Source organism: Excalfactoria chinensis, chromosome 8 (assembly GCF_039878825.1).
Source record: "Excalfactoria chinensis isolate bCotChi1 chromosome 8, bCotChi1.hap2, whole genome shotgun sequence".
NCBI classification, from domain to species: Eukaryota; Metazoa; Chordata; class Aves; order Galliformes; family Phasianidae; genus Excalfactoria; species Excalfactoria chinensis.
The window spans coordinates 10,590,478-10,608,147 of record NC_092832.1 but is presented as its reverse complement, the minus strand read 5'-3'; the positions used below and the strand labels follow the sequence as shown (position 1 = coordinate 10,608,147).

Genomic DNA, 17,670 nt, shown 5'->3' with positions numbered 1-17,670 from the left:
GAAACTACCTAAGCATGCTCTCATGCATCTATTTTAAAATGACATTACAGAAACCCAAAGCATGACAAATCGTGCTTTGATTCGTCTCCGGCTCCACGATACCACCTACATTTTATCTGCTAAACAGATTACTAAAAAATTCTAATGGCAGTTGATGCCAGACATACCTGCTTGTATTTTCTGTTGATGGTCTGGCCTCATCAGCTTCCAGCCTTCTGTGTGACGAACAGCATAAAAAGACTGAACCAGGAAGACCCAGAGCTTATCATGCAGAGCCTGGATCTTGCACGTAAAACCCTGTGTTCAAGTAACAAATCAGCAGCTGGCGAGAGGCATATTGTCATAGCAACCAGTCATTATTCCTTTCAGAATCTACTTACTCCCTAAGCTAGATCAATGATGTCATCACTTATATTTTATAATGGCCTGGTAGATGGAGATGCTGTTTTTGAAGGATTATTGCCCACCATGGTAATTTTTTACAATACTTTGACATCGAATCATTTCAAGGCAGACTAAAGCACTAGAAAACACTATGTTACTGTTTTTTTTTTTCCTTCTTCCTTTTCCTATTTTTTTTTCTAATGAACCCCTTAATAGCTCTTTACTGTCAGCTGTGTCACAACAAGGTCAAATACTCCAGGGAAAAATAATGTATCTGATTAAATTTTCATTGCTTTTACCAAGATCTACAATAGCACCAGATTGCAGTAATTCATTTTGCATTTATTTTTTATTCTTTGCTTGTAGCATCATTCTGGATTTTAATCAGTATGTCATATTATTCATGAATTATCCCCAGCCAATCAGTTTAAATATCTTTATTCGTTATTTAGATTGTGGGAATATACATGACATGTTAGACAGAGAATGACACCTCCCCCAGGTCCCAAAACCACACACTTGATTGACAGGCAGCCCTTGCTTCAGAAGTCTTAAAAAAAAAAAAATCCATAGCTGTGACTTGTACAAAAAGAGAGGAAAAAGAGGAAAAAGATGCGTAGTCAAATGATGGTCCCTTACTCTGTAAGTTTCACGTAATGCAACATTTTGGTAAGATTTTCCTCATGACAAATTTAAGGCAACAGTAAAGATCAGCAGAGCAATAGTGCCTATGGGACTTACATTCTCAGTAATACACATTGTTATTGCCATATATAGTATTTCTCCTTAAAAGAAGAATGTGTTAACGTCCACTAAATAAATGCCAATATTTTAGGCAGATGACCAGCAGGTCTTTGCATTTATGCAGATGCTTTTCTGCCCAACTGCAGGACTGCGCCACCTGAACTCAAACTACATCATGCAATTGGAACTCTGGGCTGTAAACACTTGAGTACTTTGTCCTACAAACACTACGTGTTGCAAAACCTACCAACTCCTTCACGTCTGCAGAGTCCAACAACGTATCCACAGCTATAAGAAGAAAGCAGCTATTTTCATTATTTACATTTTTTTCAATTGCATTAAAAATTAGTTCTAGGAGGTCAGGTTTGCTGCTCATTGCCTGTGCCTGAGGAAACAACAGAAGGCAGACATTTAAAACAGAAGAATGTACTTTGCATCTACTTCTCGCAACAACAAAAAAAATCAGTGGAAGTTTTAGTGTGCTGCTAATAGTTATTCCTGTAAGTGCAAGCTGTCATTCTGGGGGTCTGAAGCCAGGGAAGCTTGTGTGCATACTTATCTCTATGCTACACAGAGATTGTCCCACTGAATTCTTCTGTGAACATTTATTTTAACTGAAGCACATACTCAAAAAAGGCAGTAACCTTTAATATGGGTTAATACTAAACAACAACACAAACTTGGCATTGCCTGTTTTTTGTTTTTTGTTTTTTTCCCTCCATATAATTGTATGTTGAAGCAAAAGTTGAATCTATTCTGATTATTTAGTAGCCTGAACTAGTGTGATGTAATTCAATTTATTTGTAACCAGAGCAACTCGAGGGCACTTTTACCTGCAACAGAGTATGGAAGCCTTCACTTTGTACTACATGCAGAAAGTTTGCCACAATGAAAGTTAAACATTCTTCTTGTAGCCTGGATGCCACGGCCACAGCTCTCTCGGTCCACTTCACTTGGGGAAGACTATTGATCAGCCGGTCACTTTCCATCAGAACTGAAGCAGCATTCTTGTGGTTCTTAAAATAAAAGCAAAAATTAGCCTGCTGCCCAAAGAATTGCTGCTTGTAAAAGAACTTCTGTTCAGTTACTGAATGCTGTACAAGGATCCACTGACGTGTTCATTTCCTTTTTGAAATTAAATTTGGACTTTGATAGTTCTGAACATGAGAGCTACCTCTGAAACTAAAGGAGAGAAAAAAAATCTGTTGCTTGCTTTGTTTTGCCTCCTGATGTTAGGCAGGAACGGAGCGTCATCATGCACTACAGAACAAAATCCTATCTGAATTACTGAATAGATCGGTTGTTTTTTTTAGGTCACTGAAAGATGTAAACAGGATCCAAAATGCACTTTAGTCCAGACTCCAAAATCTTCTGGAGTGGCCGGGTACACAGCTGGCGTGGTACCCAGTACCACAGGCTATGACTGTTGTGCAAAAGCTGATAGTTAAAGAGAAATCTCATATTTCAGCACAAACTGCATCCACAGCATCTTCATTTATTGTAATAGGCACAGAAGGGAATAAAGACCCGAAGTGGTGTGGGTTTACTTTCATGCTGTCCTGTTATTGTCACACAATAAGCTTACACAATACACTAAAGCTAGTTCAGAGAAGGGTGCAGATCACAACTCACTGATCTACAATCCAGAAAGCTATACTCAGACCTTCTAAGATACTTATACATTGTATGACATACCACAGAGCCACCTATATATTCCAGGAAGAACTGAGTGTACTGATTTGATACAGTGGCAGAACACATGTACTTTCTTAAAAGCTATAGGTACTATTTTCATTCTGTTTAAAATTAAAGCATGCTGGAAGAATGACTGCTGATTATAGCTGTGGACAATCACAGTCTTCTTCTAGTACAGCCCCATAGCTTTGAAATCTCTTGTTTTTCAGGCTTTCACCTGAATATGCAGCAGCAGCCACCGCTTATAGTTGACCTACTGACCTCAGCCCTTGAAGAGGTAAGTTTTCTCTCACTAAGTCATCCAAAAAGGTCCTGGGAAGCCTTCACAGCCCTTTCATTGTGGGGCAGTTCTTGGCCAGAATTATCTGACAGTACATCTCTTGAATTAGAGTGTGTGTTTGGCAGCATGGGTAGCCAAACCTAAGCTAGTTACCTTGGACAACAACAGTCCACTGACATGAAAAGTCTTCAGCGTGAGATATACAAGCATTCTGGAGATTTCACATACTCAGCTGTCTAGTATGTACAAGAAACAAAATCATGCTGTGACTGTTACCTGAGCTACCTAGGTTAAACTCTATGTATGCTAGTTCACATTAGTTATATATATACAGTCATGTCTGGCAACAGCAGTACCAGTTTACCCTTTCCAAAGTAGAATGTAGGCAAAGAGGAGAAGGCAATCACAGACAGTGCACACCGTCACCTAGCATAATCTTTGATACAGCAATATGCTGTTGCTCAGCTTCTAAATAGACTGTGTTGTGCTGATGTCACAGCTGCGTTTCAGAGACTTCTTTCTTATTATTATGCTGGGGGCATGTGATTTTCTCTAGATTGTGTTCAGTGAAACAGCAACTACATCTGCAGATTAAAACCTGTTTCTTACACTGCTGTTTTAATGGTAACTTCTACTCTGTATAATTGCACTACTGGTCTAAAATACTACTGAATTTTTTCTCTTAAATTAACTTGTAAAGCTAAGTACGCTCTAAAAAGTAGTATTATTTTTATATAAAACACTCTATACACTACTTACCAAAGACTTAATCAACATAACAAGACAGTTGTTTTGCAGTTCAGTAGGTAGACTGGCAAAACTTCTTTCTGACAAGCATTTTGCAAAATGTTTTCCTACCCATCTGTTGAAAAAAAAAGTGTCTTTTTTTAGGTAAGCATGACAGTAAGTGCTCTAGTGCAAGTGATTCCACTAAAGCATTGTGAGGAAAAGGGTTTATATAAGTCAAAATAAACCCCATCTCTTGAACTAAAATGGTTTCAATAGAAAGAAGAGAAACAAGCAAACAAACCCATAAACCATGATTTACTATATTTTAACTTACTTCATGCAGGCAGCATATAGGTGTTCCACTCCCAGTGAATGAGCGATAGCCATACATTCTAGTACGGGTTGCTGTTTTCCAGGAATAGGCTGAGGTTAAAACATTATCAGAGTTATTATAGTTTCTAACTTAGAAAAACTGTACAGAGCTACAAAGTCTATGGAACTAGTGTTAGTTACTATGATATTTAAGTTTGCTTTCCTTAATGCAGAACAGGGAAGTCGTCTGTTCCCACACAGGTTAATAAAGTAGCACTCAGTTTAATGAGCCTAATGCATGAAAATGCTTGACTCTAAGCAGTTTTTCTTTTTTTAAACTACTTTTATTGAACAGGAATATATTTTAACTATATGTCCATGAAATCCAATATGTGAGTATGTAGTGTTTACGTATTCCTACTCCTGTTAAGAACAATTACACATACAATGGAATGTTTTACATTTTATTCCATGTAATTTAATGTATCTAGTCTGTGGAGTAGAATAGTGCTTGTTATTGTCTGTGGTTTACAAGTTTCTATAAATAGAAATCCCACTGAATTTAACAGATTCACGCATAGGAACAGGTTCTGCTGACTTCAGCCAAAACATGAGCCACACGGCTGTTAAGTATCTCATCAATATGATCTGTAAGTAATGGGATCAAAATTCTTTCTTTAGGCTTTATGGTTGTATGGGACATTGGTAATCACAGCCTGAACCTCTGATTAATCAGCTGAGGCAAGTGTGGGGTTAGCTGCGGGAGCACAGGTGAGAGTGATGTAGCTGTGCTCCCAGAAGGGGTGAAGCTCGACTCCACCTCCTCTGAGACCTCATTTAAGGGCTGACCCTCACTGGGGCAGCATCTCTTGGAGATTGCTCTTCAGTGAGGACTGCCTCAGCTTCCTCAGCTAAGGAGTCACCATTGGTGAGTTTCCCTTTTGCTTATAACCTCTGTACATTTACTATCATTTTCTCTAATATCTGTATACTAGCCACCTATACAATGGTTCACACTGTAGCACGAGAACTGGCATACCTTTTGGAAAAAATTGCAGTAATCTCTCTTCAAAATGTAGATAGCTACTTCTTTCAATCCATCTAGCCCATACATATCTGCAATGCCCAACATGCGACTAAAGAGAAAGTAAAAACAGTAGGAATCAAACAATCATTGGGATATATGCATTCTGCTTACAAGACAATTTACACACTAATTTTGCCTCTTTGCTCAGTCAGAATTTTTCAGATCCTGGCAGAGAAACAGTTCGTAAGACTCAGCTTCTCTACCTTAAGTGTAACAAGTGAAAGAGACCCGTGCCAGTGGAGTTCTGGCAGTTTGTAATTTTCCCAACCACTAAATAAAATGTTAGTGATTACACAGTGTTTGAAAACTGTGTCCCTTCCAAATAGTAAAAAGCTTAGTGACCAAACAGTTAATAGTTTCATATTAATAATCAACACCTTCACTTTATTTTCAGTAATCAATTAATTATCTAAATTTTGAGATTACAACGCATGTTATGAACAATTCTGTTTTTGTTTTAGATAGATGAGTTTTGACTGAGAATTTCAAACACTGCAAAATTTAAGGCTTTTTTTTTGGTATTTTATTTTACTATTTAGTGGCAGAGCTCCAAAGCTAAAACACAAATTGTTTCAGAAACTAATTCATATATTTCAGAATTTATTTCCCTAATACAGGATTCTCATGTAACAGCAACATGAAACTGGGTTTAAGAACTATACCAGAAAAAAGCCACAACCAACAGTTCTATTGGTATTTAAGACTACAAAGCCTTTACATCAAATGATTGTTTCAAAATACATTCCAAATATTTGCTATTATGTGTTACCATGTTGTAGGTACTGTTCTGAAAGCTAAAAGGAGCGTACAAGCAAATATACATTGTTCTGCTATAAAACAGCCTTCTGTTTTTCCACTGTCTTTAGGTAATGTTACAAAAACATCTGGTCCACCTTTTCAAGTAGCTGCTGAATAAACAATATTTCTTCAACAGCTTTATTTTTGGAATTTCCTCAAATATGTTTAGGTGTAATAATCATTACAATTGACATCTTTGTCTTATTCACAAGATGTTTACATCTTTGTATTTATTCTACAAGAGGAATTTTCCTTTAGACTCCTAACTGACAAAATAGGGAACAAGCACATAATACAGTCACAAATAATAAAGGTTGACATATACCCAACATCAACTTCATCTGGGAAGTCCAGAACAGCTCCATATATAAAATGCAAGATGACACTCATTTCTATATGGCTTAAGCTGCAAAGAGAAAGAAAGAAAAATAAGCCCAAACAGAAATAGAGATGGAAAACAAGTGTAGATAGAACTACCACATTTCTTCACATAAAAAAGAAAGTTTGTCAACAGGGTGACACATCATCCAGCCATTCTGTGAATGGAAGGTAATGGAATGACCAGGAATGGCCTGATAATATTACATATATTTTGCAGATCACCGCAGTGTATTTCTATGGACTATATTTTGGTTGAACTCATATTCAGTAGTATTTTAAATTAGTCATAAGCAGACTGTCTACAAGTAAGATCTGACAATTATCTAAATATTGAGGATATTTACACTGTTAATATGCAGAAAGGATTTTTAAACAAATCTTCTCTAAGTCCTCTGCTAGTGGTAACAAGTCAATTTTTAAGTAGGCATGTATCTAACCATTGTTTTATAATATTTTAAACTAACTACTTTTACAAATATGTTTAAGCTTTTCCTGCAATAAAAATAGTTCCAGTAGACTTATTACAACATGAGGCAGGAATGTTGAATTTCAAAATATTCAGACAAAGTCTTTACGGCTGGATTCAGATTAGGAAATCTGGAAGTTGTTCACAGAGCGGTGTGTGCAATTTTCAGAACCTCTAAGTTTGTAAAAACTGTTGCAATTGATTTTTCCGTTACTAAACAGAACTGATGTGGCAGCTCTCAGTTTGTAGGTACGAAGCGTGAAGTATTTGTCCTGCAATGACAGCTCAGTTATTTTCAGCTTTTACACAAGAAGTTGTGTAATATACATACACTTAAGTCAAAACAGTAGACAGGAAATGTACCAGGTTGAACAAAAACATCACAGTAGATTAACTTTCAGTGCACACCACACTTGCTATATATTTGCAATGATTTTAAATTACATACCTTTGCTCTCACATGGCTTGCAAAGACAACACTTACCCTTGAAGAGTGATGTGCTCTTGGGAGCTTTCAGCCCAACTTCCACTCAGCATAGCAGCAAAGTAACTAGATCTGGCACATAAAATGGCCCTGAGAGAAAAAGTAAGCATTATTTCACAGATACAAATATTTACTGTGAGACTCTTTGATAACACTGATTTTAATCTTTGCCCTTTATGTATTAAGGTATCATCTGTATACTGCATGCCTTATCCCTCAGTATATTTAGAATTTTAAAATATACTAAAGAACAAAAGCACTCCACATTTCTCTGCTACAGCTTTCTTCTACTATGACTGACATCCACACAGAGGAAATCTATTGTCACAAATATTTTCCTTTTATGTAATACAAAGCTGCACATTTATTTCTTCTGTGTTATTGGCCAAATAAACTAAATTAACTCATTTATACACCATCATTTTGGCCAAATAGTTATATCCTGAACCTCTTCAAATTCCCTTTATACTACTACATGTCTCTATTTAAATGAAAAATTCAAGATTTTTTTATTCAAAATTGTCTGGCCACTTACTAGCACATCCCAGAAGTAAAAGCACCAGAACTTAATAACAACATAATCCAACAATATGCTGTGTGTTTCCAGCACTACTTGTGAAGAGTTATCCATTCTGTTTAGACTTACTATCTCATATTGCATATTCAAAAGGCATAACTGGCTATAAAAGGGCTCATCCAATTTACTACTACTACTTCAAAGGTAATAAAGAAAGCCCAGGCCAGCAGTATTTCTCCCCATATCACTATTCAGAGAACAGATGAGGAAATATTTGCAACAGGAGCCTCTCGTGGTGGAAGGGAAAGAGTAGAAAGCAAGAGAAGTTAGTAGATGAGAACTGCTTTATGATTTTAGCCTTCCAGATTTATACCAGTTATAGCATTAGCCATTATGCATGTTATCTGGACTATGGCATTGGCAGATGATATTCTCATACGTATATTTTTTTTTTCTGACACCTACTAAGATTCCTATTATTTAGGAAACTCCTACTTGTCATTTATTTCCTGTGGCAGAAAAACCAAGTGTTATGTCTGGCATGAGAAGACTTTTTTTTTTTAAAAACAAATATTTGTTTGGCTCTTAAAAGGTTTCATAGCACTTTCATTTTTGCATAGGAATTAGTAAGAAAAATGCTCTTCATGCTTTCTTTTCTAGCCAGATATTCTGCAGTTGCTCATAACTCTCTCTTCTTCCTTTTTGGGAGCCTTGGTGTTTAAAATTAGAAACTTCTTGGACATTCCTCCAGTGATTTACTGAGCAATAACAATAATTAAGCTTTTACAGGATGTTTTACGTTGCAGTTTAATATGTCCACACCTAAGTGGGTATTATATCATAGCTCTGAGCATGCTGTCTTGTTTTTGCAAGACACTTCACAGCGTCATAAAGATGAAATGCACTATGTCTAATTTTGTCATTCTACTTCAGCTAAATTTTAGTCATCAGCAGACTATTGACAAGTACCCACTACCTAGACATACAGCATAGATAAAAGCATAGCTTATGAATGATATCAATATACCATAAGAACCTGACATAAATTTATCTATTTTTCTGTTGTGGTTTGTGCCACAAGTTCATTACTGATCACACTGTGTTGCTGCACCGAGTTCTAATAATACAACAGCATCAGTGAGATATAGCTTGTCAACACTCTCAGAGTGCTGCTCTGGTTTAAAGTCTAATCAAAGTTCATCAGATATTGTTAGAAAGTAAGGAGTACTGAGATGATTCAACTGTCTTCAGTCTTAGAATTTACAAACAAACAACAAAAAAAATCAATTTAAATCATAGTGGTCCTTTCATCCCGATTGTACACAATGTAGCTCTCCCGTATTTATTCCTGCTGTTCATATGATGTGCTGTTAAAACAAGCAACTATTGTGCCTGTTTCCTTGCTTTCTTCTATGATTTACTGCCGTATTTTTTTATGCTGGCTAGACTAGATCCATTGCTTCAGGCAGTAAATGGTCTAACTTAAAGAATCTTGGATGATGAAATACTTCTGTACAGTTTAATTTTGCAGTACTCATTTCCCACTCTGAAAGCATACCTTCTTATGGCACAGACCAGAACTAAAAAACACACCTAACCACAGCGCATTTTGGAAATCTAACGTATATCCTAATTCTGTTATAAAAAACAAACCAAATAGAAAACCTGAAACAAGCAAACAACCCACCACCACTAATATGACACATCTTCTGTAAAAATATTTCCAGTGTCATTAATAAAACACAGTACAACAGTTTGGTGTTGACAAAATACAGTGGAGGTTTTTGAGCATCTCCCTGTTATTTACTTGTACATAGAGCAAACAAAATACAGGCTTTCCAATTTCCTACTCCAGATGCAAACATTACATGCAAACAGACTGATCAAATGCACAAGATAAGAACAGTACTGCCCCTTTATTGTACTTTTCCAACCTACAGAAGTCAGGTGGGCCAGAGTTCTTAAATGACCTTCGACTTTTGATCCAGTAATGGCTGCTGACTTCCTGAAGGCAGATTAGCAGTCTGTACATAGGCATGACTGACATAATCAACATGAAATCAAACTCTGTATGCACAGACTCTGAAGAGTAAAAAAAAGAAATAACTTTTTTTTTTTTTTAAATCCGCTTGGTAATTTTATTCAGTGGCAATGGCTGAATAGTTTATTAATAGATTTTTCTTCTCTTACAGAGAAAACACAGGTTAGTTTTGAAAGGTCAGCAAAGAAAACTTGCACAGTATTTATACATGAGGATGTAGTTTACAATGATAAACTTAGAAGAAACTTATCATTTATATACCTGTGAGCTTGAAAATCTTTGCCTTCTATGCAAATATTGATATCTGGACAGCAACGTTTCTTGTAGAGCCTCAATAAGTCATCTCCTAATGCAGATGCCGTTTCTAGCTTGGAATTATCTGCAGGTGGGAAGAAGTAGCCATTTTCACACTGCCTAGCATACAGCAGAGTATTTTCAGGATACAAGTTGAAATATTTCATAGAAAAAACTTTTCACCATGTCAGATTCTAACACTGTGTGCTCAAGGTAGAATTCTCCTTGAAAGGTTTTTCATAGCCAGCAGTGGGACATGTGTTTTACTTGGCATCATGAGCAGAGGAACTGGAAAATGACCAGCGCTTCTCATTAGGTACCCATGCAAGACGAGCACTACAGTTACTCTTTTGCGAGGTCATGTAGCCAGTTAATTTCTCCAACAAAGATCTGGTTCCTCAGTACTCAATAAAAGCAGTTTGAAGAATTTCAGGGTTATATAGTGCTACTAGCTCCTGTCTGTGATTTGTTGCTTGACCCTACTCTACTGACACAGCTGCAGCAGCAACCACCTCCAGCGTGGATGCAGTCACAACTGCAGTAGGGAAGGCTCTGAAAGATTCCAAAGCTCTCATAAAATAAGGGCATTAAAATAGTATGATTATGAAAATATATATATATGTATATATACATATAAGTGGGGGAAGAGGGGGAAAAGAGATGTTCTGTGCACAGGACTGAAGTTTGCTGCGCTACAGAGAAAAAGCAGGACACAGCGATGATGTGCACAACCAGTGCTTAGCACATCCTTTCAGATTTCCACCACAGACTGGTAGGGAACTGTTCCTGCAGGATATGCATAAACCTTGGGATAATAGATTAAAAGGAAAAACCCCACAACAAAAACAAGAAAAATATAGTAGCAAACCTACCTGCCATTGCTTTGTTACTTTCTGCATCAATGAGCTCAGGAATTTCCCCTTCACTGCTATGTGAACAAGCAGTTTCTTTCTGAACATCTCTACTTAGAGCATTCTGATCAGCTGCTGTGCTTTTGTCATCTCCAAGACAACTTACATCTGTTGGAGTGCTCTGAAGAGCAGCAGTGTTGTTTTCTTGGGTTAATTTGGGCTCCAGAACTTTTTTCATCATATCCAGTTCCTCAGATTCTTGAAGACTTTTATCAGATGAATATACAAGCCTAAAAGGTGATACTGAATTTCATGCATGTGATTTTTTTAATATACCAACCAAAAAAAACCAAACAAACAAAAAAACCCTAAACTAAAATGACATTATTTTATCTAACAAAGTTCATGAACAGGAACAAAAAAAAGGCTGGACTGTACTGCAATTAATAGGAAAACTTTTTAAAACTCTGTAAGCAAATGCATTTCTTTAATGCTTCCCCCCCAAAAAATGAACCAAAATAACATTACTTAAAAAATGTGCTGTCAAGTTACAAGGAACAAAGGCATTTTTTCCTACTCTTTGTAGCTCATATACCATCATGTGCTGGCAAAAGCAGAAGCAAAGTGTATTAGCAACGATAGATCAGAGGCTTATAAATCTTAGCACAACCAAGAAAAGACATTATCTTCTAAGTTAAATGAAAAGTAAAAATAAAAACAGAAAGACCTTCTAACATCAAGAACCCAAATGATGAAGTATGGGAAGCTTTAGAGAGAAAAAATACTTTCAAAAGGAATTCTTGAAAGCATGAAGGCTTTCAGTTAAGATTAGTTTAAAGTTCTCATTTTCCTCATGCAGTAATTCCAGCTTCCCGCTTTCCCATCTGTTTCACCAACTTATTTTTGGCTCCAGATCTGGAAAGGCTAACAAAGCCTGCAGTCTGTGACTGCAGAGCTGTCATACTTAAAGAAAGATGCTGCTCTTCAGCAACTTAATAGAGCCTTAAATAGACCCTGTGAACAGATAAGATGTTTTATCTGTGGTTTCATACCAGATAGATGAAGTTAAAAAAGTTTAACAGAAGATCTACAGTTGCCTAGGATTCCATGGATAGATACTTGCAGATCTGCATTTAGTCACTCACTCCATGGCAAAAAGGATTTATTGTTAATGCAGTGAAAATGGTAATTTGAATATGCTGCTCCAACACTATGCTGTTAAAGGGGCAGAGAAAAGATATGAAGAAATCACCTTCCCGTGTTCAGAAGACTTGAGTCTTCATTCTTAACTCTCAACATGTTGAGTTAAGGTTTCAACACAAATTTACGTACTCACTGTTCTGTTGCCATTGCATATTCAGCACGTAAAGACAATACAACTTGATTTTGAGGGAGAACTGGTTCTAAGAGATATATTGCTTTGTCATAACAATAATTGTTTTAATATTCTTGCTTTCTTTTTTGCCAGTAACTGAAAAACACATCCATAGGCAATCTGCTAAACTAGGAAACAGGGAATCCTTACACTATTTTGAGATAATTTACATGAGAAACCTCAGGAATATGGTTCTATTACCAGTAATCTTAAGGCAATAAAAATGGCACCAGCTTCTACAACTAGGAAGTCTACAAATAAACCAAGTAAACAGACATACTGTTAAGCCAGAACCAAACAAGTGGTTTCTAGATCTGAAAAGTGACTCTGTGATCCACTTATTTTGTCCTTTGTGTTAGGAAGCATGTCTCCTTACTACAAACCACAGCTACTGTCCACAAGAATGACAAAAATCCCAAAGTGACAGGATCCAAACCACTAACAGCCATGGAAAGAATTAATTAACAATTAAGCAAAAAGGTGGGAAAGGATTTGATTTAGAACAAACAATCCACGTTAAGAATTATGCAGAACTCATTTTTGTTATTTCCAAGAATGCCTAAAGTCACTGGAACACCAAACTTTACTGAAACCTATTAGGACAGCCACTTTTACTGTCCCAAAGCAGCTGTAAACCTGCGTGAAAGAACGCTGGATTTAATATTAACCAAATCTAAAACCACATTCTCAGCTACTTAGGTAGCAGCCTTTTAAATCCTCCCTACAACAGGTTCTGCTTTCTCTGAGAGAGTTCTTCACTGAAAGGCCCTTCTGGAAACAACAGCTACCAGCCTCTCTCTCCTTAAACCAAGCGATCTTTATATACACATATACCTATGTACATGTTTATACATATGTATATATATACAGATACATAAATAGATCTACGAGTAGGCATACACACATGCATACTTACATTACTTACATATGTAAACGTCACCAGATAGGTGCTTTTGAGTTTTTAAGTGCTTAGTGTTTAAACAGACAAGATCTGGTACATGTTGTAGATATGTTATACACATGCCCAGACTTGTAGAGTATCAGTAAAAAGATTACAAAACAGGCTTGAACAAGTCATTAATGCCAGGAGAGATGGTCATTTTTCTATTTTGATTTCTTTTTCCACCCCAGGGTTCAGTTGGCAACACAGAACAGACATTGATGCTAAAATCCATCAGAAAACTTGCCATCGTAAATATCACAGGCAGAATGAAGCACAAGAGTCTGACCTGTATGAAAAGGGCTAGGTCTATTTTTTGGCAGCACATCATCAGTTTAATGTAATGTTAACTTTATAAAGAGGGACAAGTATAGATGCCAAAACAGGGTACTTGGTGTTATGAGGGATAATACAATCAACAGACAGACTAAATAAATTATGTTTTTCTTTTATTTACAGCTTGTACAGAACTGTGTGTTGTTTTCAATAGGAAATTTTTATGGCACATACTAGAACTTCAAGCAGTAACTAGATTTGCCTCAAATATCTTCTGCAGATGTCTAAACCTTAATATTACTAATACTGCTCCAATACAGCAGATTAATGTTTGAAACATTCTTGGAGGAGTTTGAGACCAGGCTGGATGGGGCCGTCCAATAAAGAATTTTCTTCACATCTTAATGATACAAAGCAACAAAATTCCCTTAACATCTTTTATTACGACAGTCCGCCTTTACTGGAGGAACTAGTCAAATTTAGTATGGATTCTATGAAACTTCATATACTTTCTAACACTTTGTGGGAAAAAGGGTAAAAAGCAGCTTACCTCTCAGAGAGTAAGACATTAATGATCTAATTACCTGCAACAAACTGCTGTCCATCTGGGATGCCGAGTTTCTCACTTCTTGAGGTAGACTGCAGAACCCTGCTTGAGCAGTAATCTCCTGACATGGGCATGCTTGCAATGATTGGCTGTTTCTAGTTGTGTTTTTATGAGTTAATGTATAGGGTGATGAGCATCTGTAATATGGATGCTGCACTTCCTTGTGACCAATAGTTTCTTCCCTGTGTCCTCAGACATTAAGGTATAAAGGGGAAAACAAAGCAGGGCTCGGCTATTTCACACTGAGGCTGTGCAGAAAGATCAGTATAAAGCTCAGCATGTCCTCCAACCTGCTCAAAAACAGAAGTCTGGCAATGGGAGCTGCACAGGCTCCAGTACACAAGTAACACATGGCCTATGTGCCTCTTGCACAAGAAAGGCAGAGGCCCAAAGGAAGTCTCACTGAGATGGAAGCCAAATATAGCTTATGAGAAAAAGAAATCCTAAATCCCCAGGGAAAGCTAAAAGACAAGCTAAATGCAAACAGGAAAAGGGAATGAAGTGTTTTTATAGCTCTGATGAAGGCTTCAATACTACACTAGCATTCTGCTTCTATGCTATTGAGGAACAGTATTTATAACCAAAAATCTAGAACTTATATTGAAAATAACTTTCTCTTGGGAGCTCAATGGCAGCACCAGGTCTTTGGTAAGATCTAGGCTGCAACTCCTCATAGTGATTCATGTGGTCCAAGAACTAGGATGCATTCCTCTCAACAAACTGTAACTCACAGCACTGCTTTGGATATGCAAAGATCTTTGTATCTTAACTATAAGAATCACAGATGCGAGCAGAAGTCACCAGTCCAACAACAAAGCTAAGCTCTTTTTAACCAGAGCTGCTTCCTTTCCTTGGTCCAAAGCCTTTCACTGTCACTAAACTTCAGTGCACTCTGTGACACTCGCTTCCACAGAACTTTCCAGGTAACTCAATTCAAATGCTGAAGCATCAAACAGCACTGAAGATTAAGTTGAGAAAAAACAGCAGTCTTGCAAAATGCAACTTTGTACACTGTTAAGAACGTATGTGGGAGCTCACCTAAGAACTGAAAAGAGCTTGAGAGCTCTTTTCAAAAATATGAGGCTTTAAGAAGGGAGAAGGATTTATTTAGATGGGCTGTTTAGAGTTATCTTTCTCACAGCTAACACTGTACTTCTGGGAGAGCCTGCAGAACTCCAGAGGTCATTAGTTGCCCTGCTGCAAACAGACCAAAGCAAAAGCAAATATTTATGAGCTGAAGACACGTTAAGTGCTTCCCATTAAGACAGTAAAGGTATACTGTAGCAGTATATACGTCATTAAGATAATTATCCCCAATTCATAAGTTAAAATAATTTGGAGTTTTTTAATCTGCAGTATCATGTATCTGCATGAAAGTCTTTTGCACTGCCACTTAATGAAGAGTAAAGTAAGGAAATTGCACTGATGTATGTGAGACAAAAATGAGATTAAAACCGCGTTCTGTTTCTCACTGTTTCACTGATGCCTGATTGAGACCAACAGAAAGCTGAGCAACACCAGCTATCAGCCTGATCAGCTACACTGATCACATTGCTTTAGATATTAATCATTTCATACTTAAAATTTACCCTGAGTAAATATTTCAGCCATATGCTGCCTTATTTACAAATTTATGAAAAGAATGGGTGAAACCAACAACAAAGGCCAGCCTATGTTACTTGTAGGCATTTAACACTAGAGTAGCAACACCTTGTCTTTTCTCTCATCAACTGCTCAAGAACCTAAAAATGCATGCTTTCTTCTAGGCACATCCGGAATTCTTTGGGAAGTGTGACAGTGCCTGCTGCTCCGCTGCCATGCACAGCCACATCGTCCATCAGCACTGCTGCAAAGGAGGTAGGTGCATCATTGTGACTTTGTCAGGGTAAAGCAAGTACTGCTTGGCTCCTGGGAAGGATGAGAGGTATTATGGGTCAGGGAGGACTGTGAGGCCTGGTGGTGGCACTGGTCAGCGACCCTCATGTACTGGTCTAAAGCTCGGAGCAGACAAGCGCGATGCCACAGAGGTGCTTGCAGCTGGCACTGGAAGGCAGCCCAGCCCTCTCAGCAGTATCCGGGCAGCTGCCAGCCCACCCACATCTCACTCAGCACTCCTGACAACTATGTGTGCTCAGCCTCAGCTATGATGACTTTGGGGATGGCCACGCAGTTGCTGACCTGATGCATCACTCACTAAGTCCTCCTGGCCAGTAGTGATCATTTTTCAACATTCTAGCACATTCTCCCTTCGTTGTTTTTGACACATAGCCCTGCTATTAGCATAGCAATAACCACAAACGATTTTAAAGGATACCTTCAGCACTTTTGCTGTCTTTCCTCCGTTTCGACTGCACAGACACCTACATACCATACCAGTACGTTGAGCACCACGTAGCTGCGTGCCGTCAGAGGAGGCAGTGGGAAATAGGCAAGGTACAGCAAAACGTTCTGCAAGCACCGCGGGACGGCTGTGAAAGAACTGTTTCGAAAGGGAAAGCTCCCCAACAGGTGTTAGTGCCGGGAAGTGGAAGGCGGGGGCCCAGGAGCGCCCCCAGCCCGCCGCCCGCCCGCTGCGGCCGCGCACTCACCGCAAGAAGCGCCGGAGCTCGGCGGGCCCCGGCCCGTGCAGTCTCAGCGTCTCCCGGGGCGGCCGCCCCCCGCCCAAGCCGCCGAACAGCCGCGGCGCCCGCGCCAGGAGCACCGCCCGGTGAGCCCGCAGCGCCGCGTCGCCCACGTGGATCGTCACGTCGGAGCGCGTTCCCTCCGCCAGCAACCTGCGGGAGCGCACCGGTACCGTCACCCGTACCGCCACCCGTACCGCCACCCGTACCGTCACCCGTACCGCCACCGCCGGCCCGGCCCGCCCCTACCTGCTCATGTCCTGCCGCAGCTGCTCGGCCAGCGCCTCTTTCAGCCGCTGCCGTTCCGCCGCCCCCGGGCCGGGGCCCTTCGGCACAGCGCCGCTACCGCAGCGCGCCATGTGCCGGCAGCCACGGCGCGCCCGGCTCGGGGACAGTCCCTTCGCTACGACACCGCAGCGCGTCCCACCGGCCCTAAGGCAGAAAGGACAGCATGGGGGAAGGGGGAGGCGGCGTTGCCAAGCTTCCCGCCAACACGGTCCAGCCCCTGGGACCGAGACACCGTCGCACCATAGGATGCTGCTGAGGCTACCACCCCGCTGCCCCAAGGGCCGCGGCCTCCTCCGCCAATGAGAGCTCGCGGTGCGCCGCCCGGTACCGCCCTTCCCCGCGGCGCCTCGAGCATCCTCTCCGCAGGGCGGGCGGGGAAGGAGGCGCGGCCTTACGGTTTGCCCCCACCCCTGCGGAGCGCTGTGCCGGGAGCGCCGTCCCGGCCGTTCCCCGCCGCTCCCCGCCACCTGGCGGAGCCTCCCGCACAGCGCTGCGCTCCG

General features: G+C 39.6%; 1 protein-coding gene across 2 annotated transcripts in view; it reads right to left on the bottom strand.

Moving 5' to 3' along the window:
• BTBD8 (BTB domain containing 8) overlaps positions 1-17,504 on the bottom strand; it is a 33,013-nt gene extending 15,509 nt beyond the window's left edge. The window contains exons 1-13 of one of the 2 annotated variants that reach the window (XM_072343748.1): positions 17,411-17,504; positions 17,132-17,314; positions 16,850-17,035; positions 11,085-11,353; positions 10,180-10,297; positions 7,361-7,450; positions 6,355-6,435; positions 5,184-5,280; positions 4,167-4,255; positions 3,863-3,965; positions 1,962-2,144; positions 1,376-1,513; positions 168-297 (exon numbers count right to left, since the gene is read on the bottom strand). In XM_072343748.1, coding sequence (XP_072199849.1) covers positions 168-297; positions 1,376-1,513; positions 1,962-2,144; positions 3,863-3,965; positions 4,167-4,255; positions 5,184-5,280; positions 6,355-6,435; positions 7,361-7,450; positions 10,180-10,297; positions 11,085-11,353; positions 16,850-17,035; positions 17,132-17,241 — 1,594 coding nt within the window. In that variant the 5' untranslated portion in view covers positions 17,242-17,314; positions 17,411-17,504. Of the gene's footprint in view, positions 1-167; positions 298-1,375; positions 1,514-1,961; positions 2,145-3,862; positions 3,966-4,166; positions 4,256-5,183; positions 5,281-6,354; positions 6,436-7,360; positions 7,451-10,179; positions 10,298-11,084; positions 11,354-16,849; positions 17,036-17,131; positions 17,372-17,410 lie in introns of those variants that run through there. The other variant, XM_072343750.1, reaches the window with a different exon arrangement.
• Between the last annotated feature and the right edge of the window lie 166 nt (positions 17,505-17,670).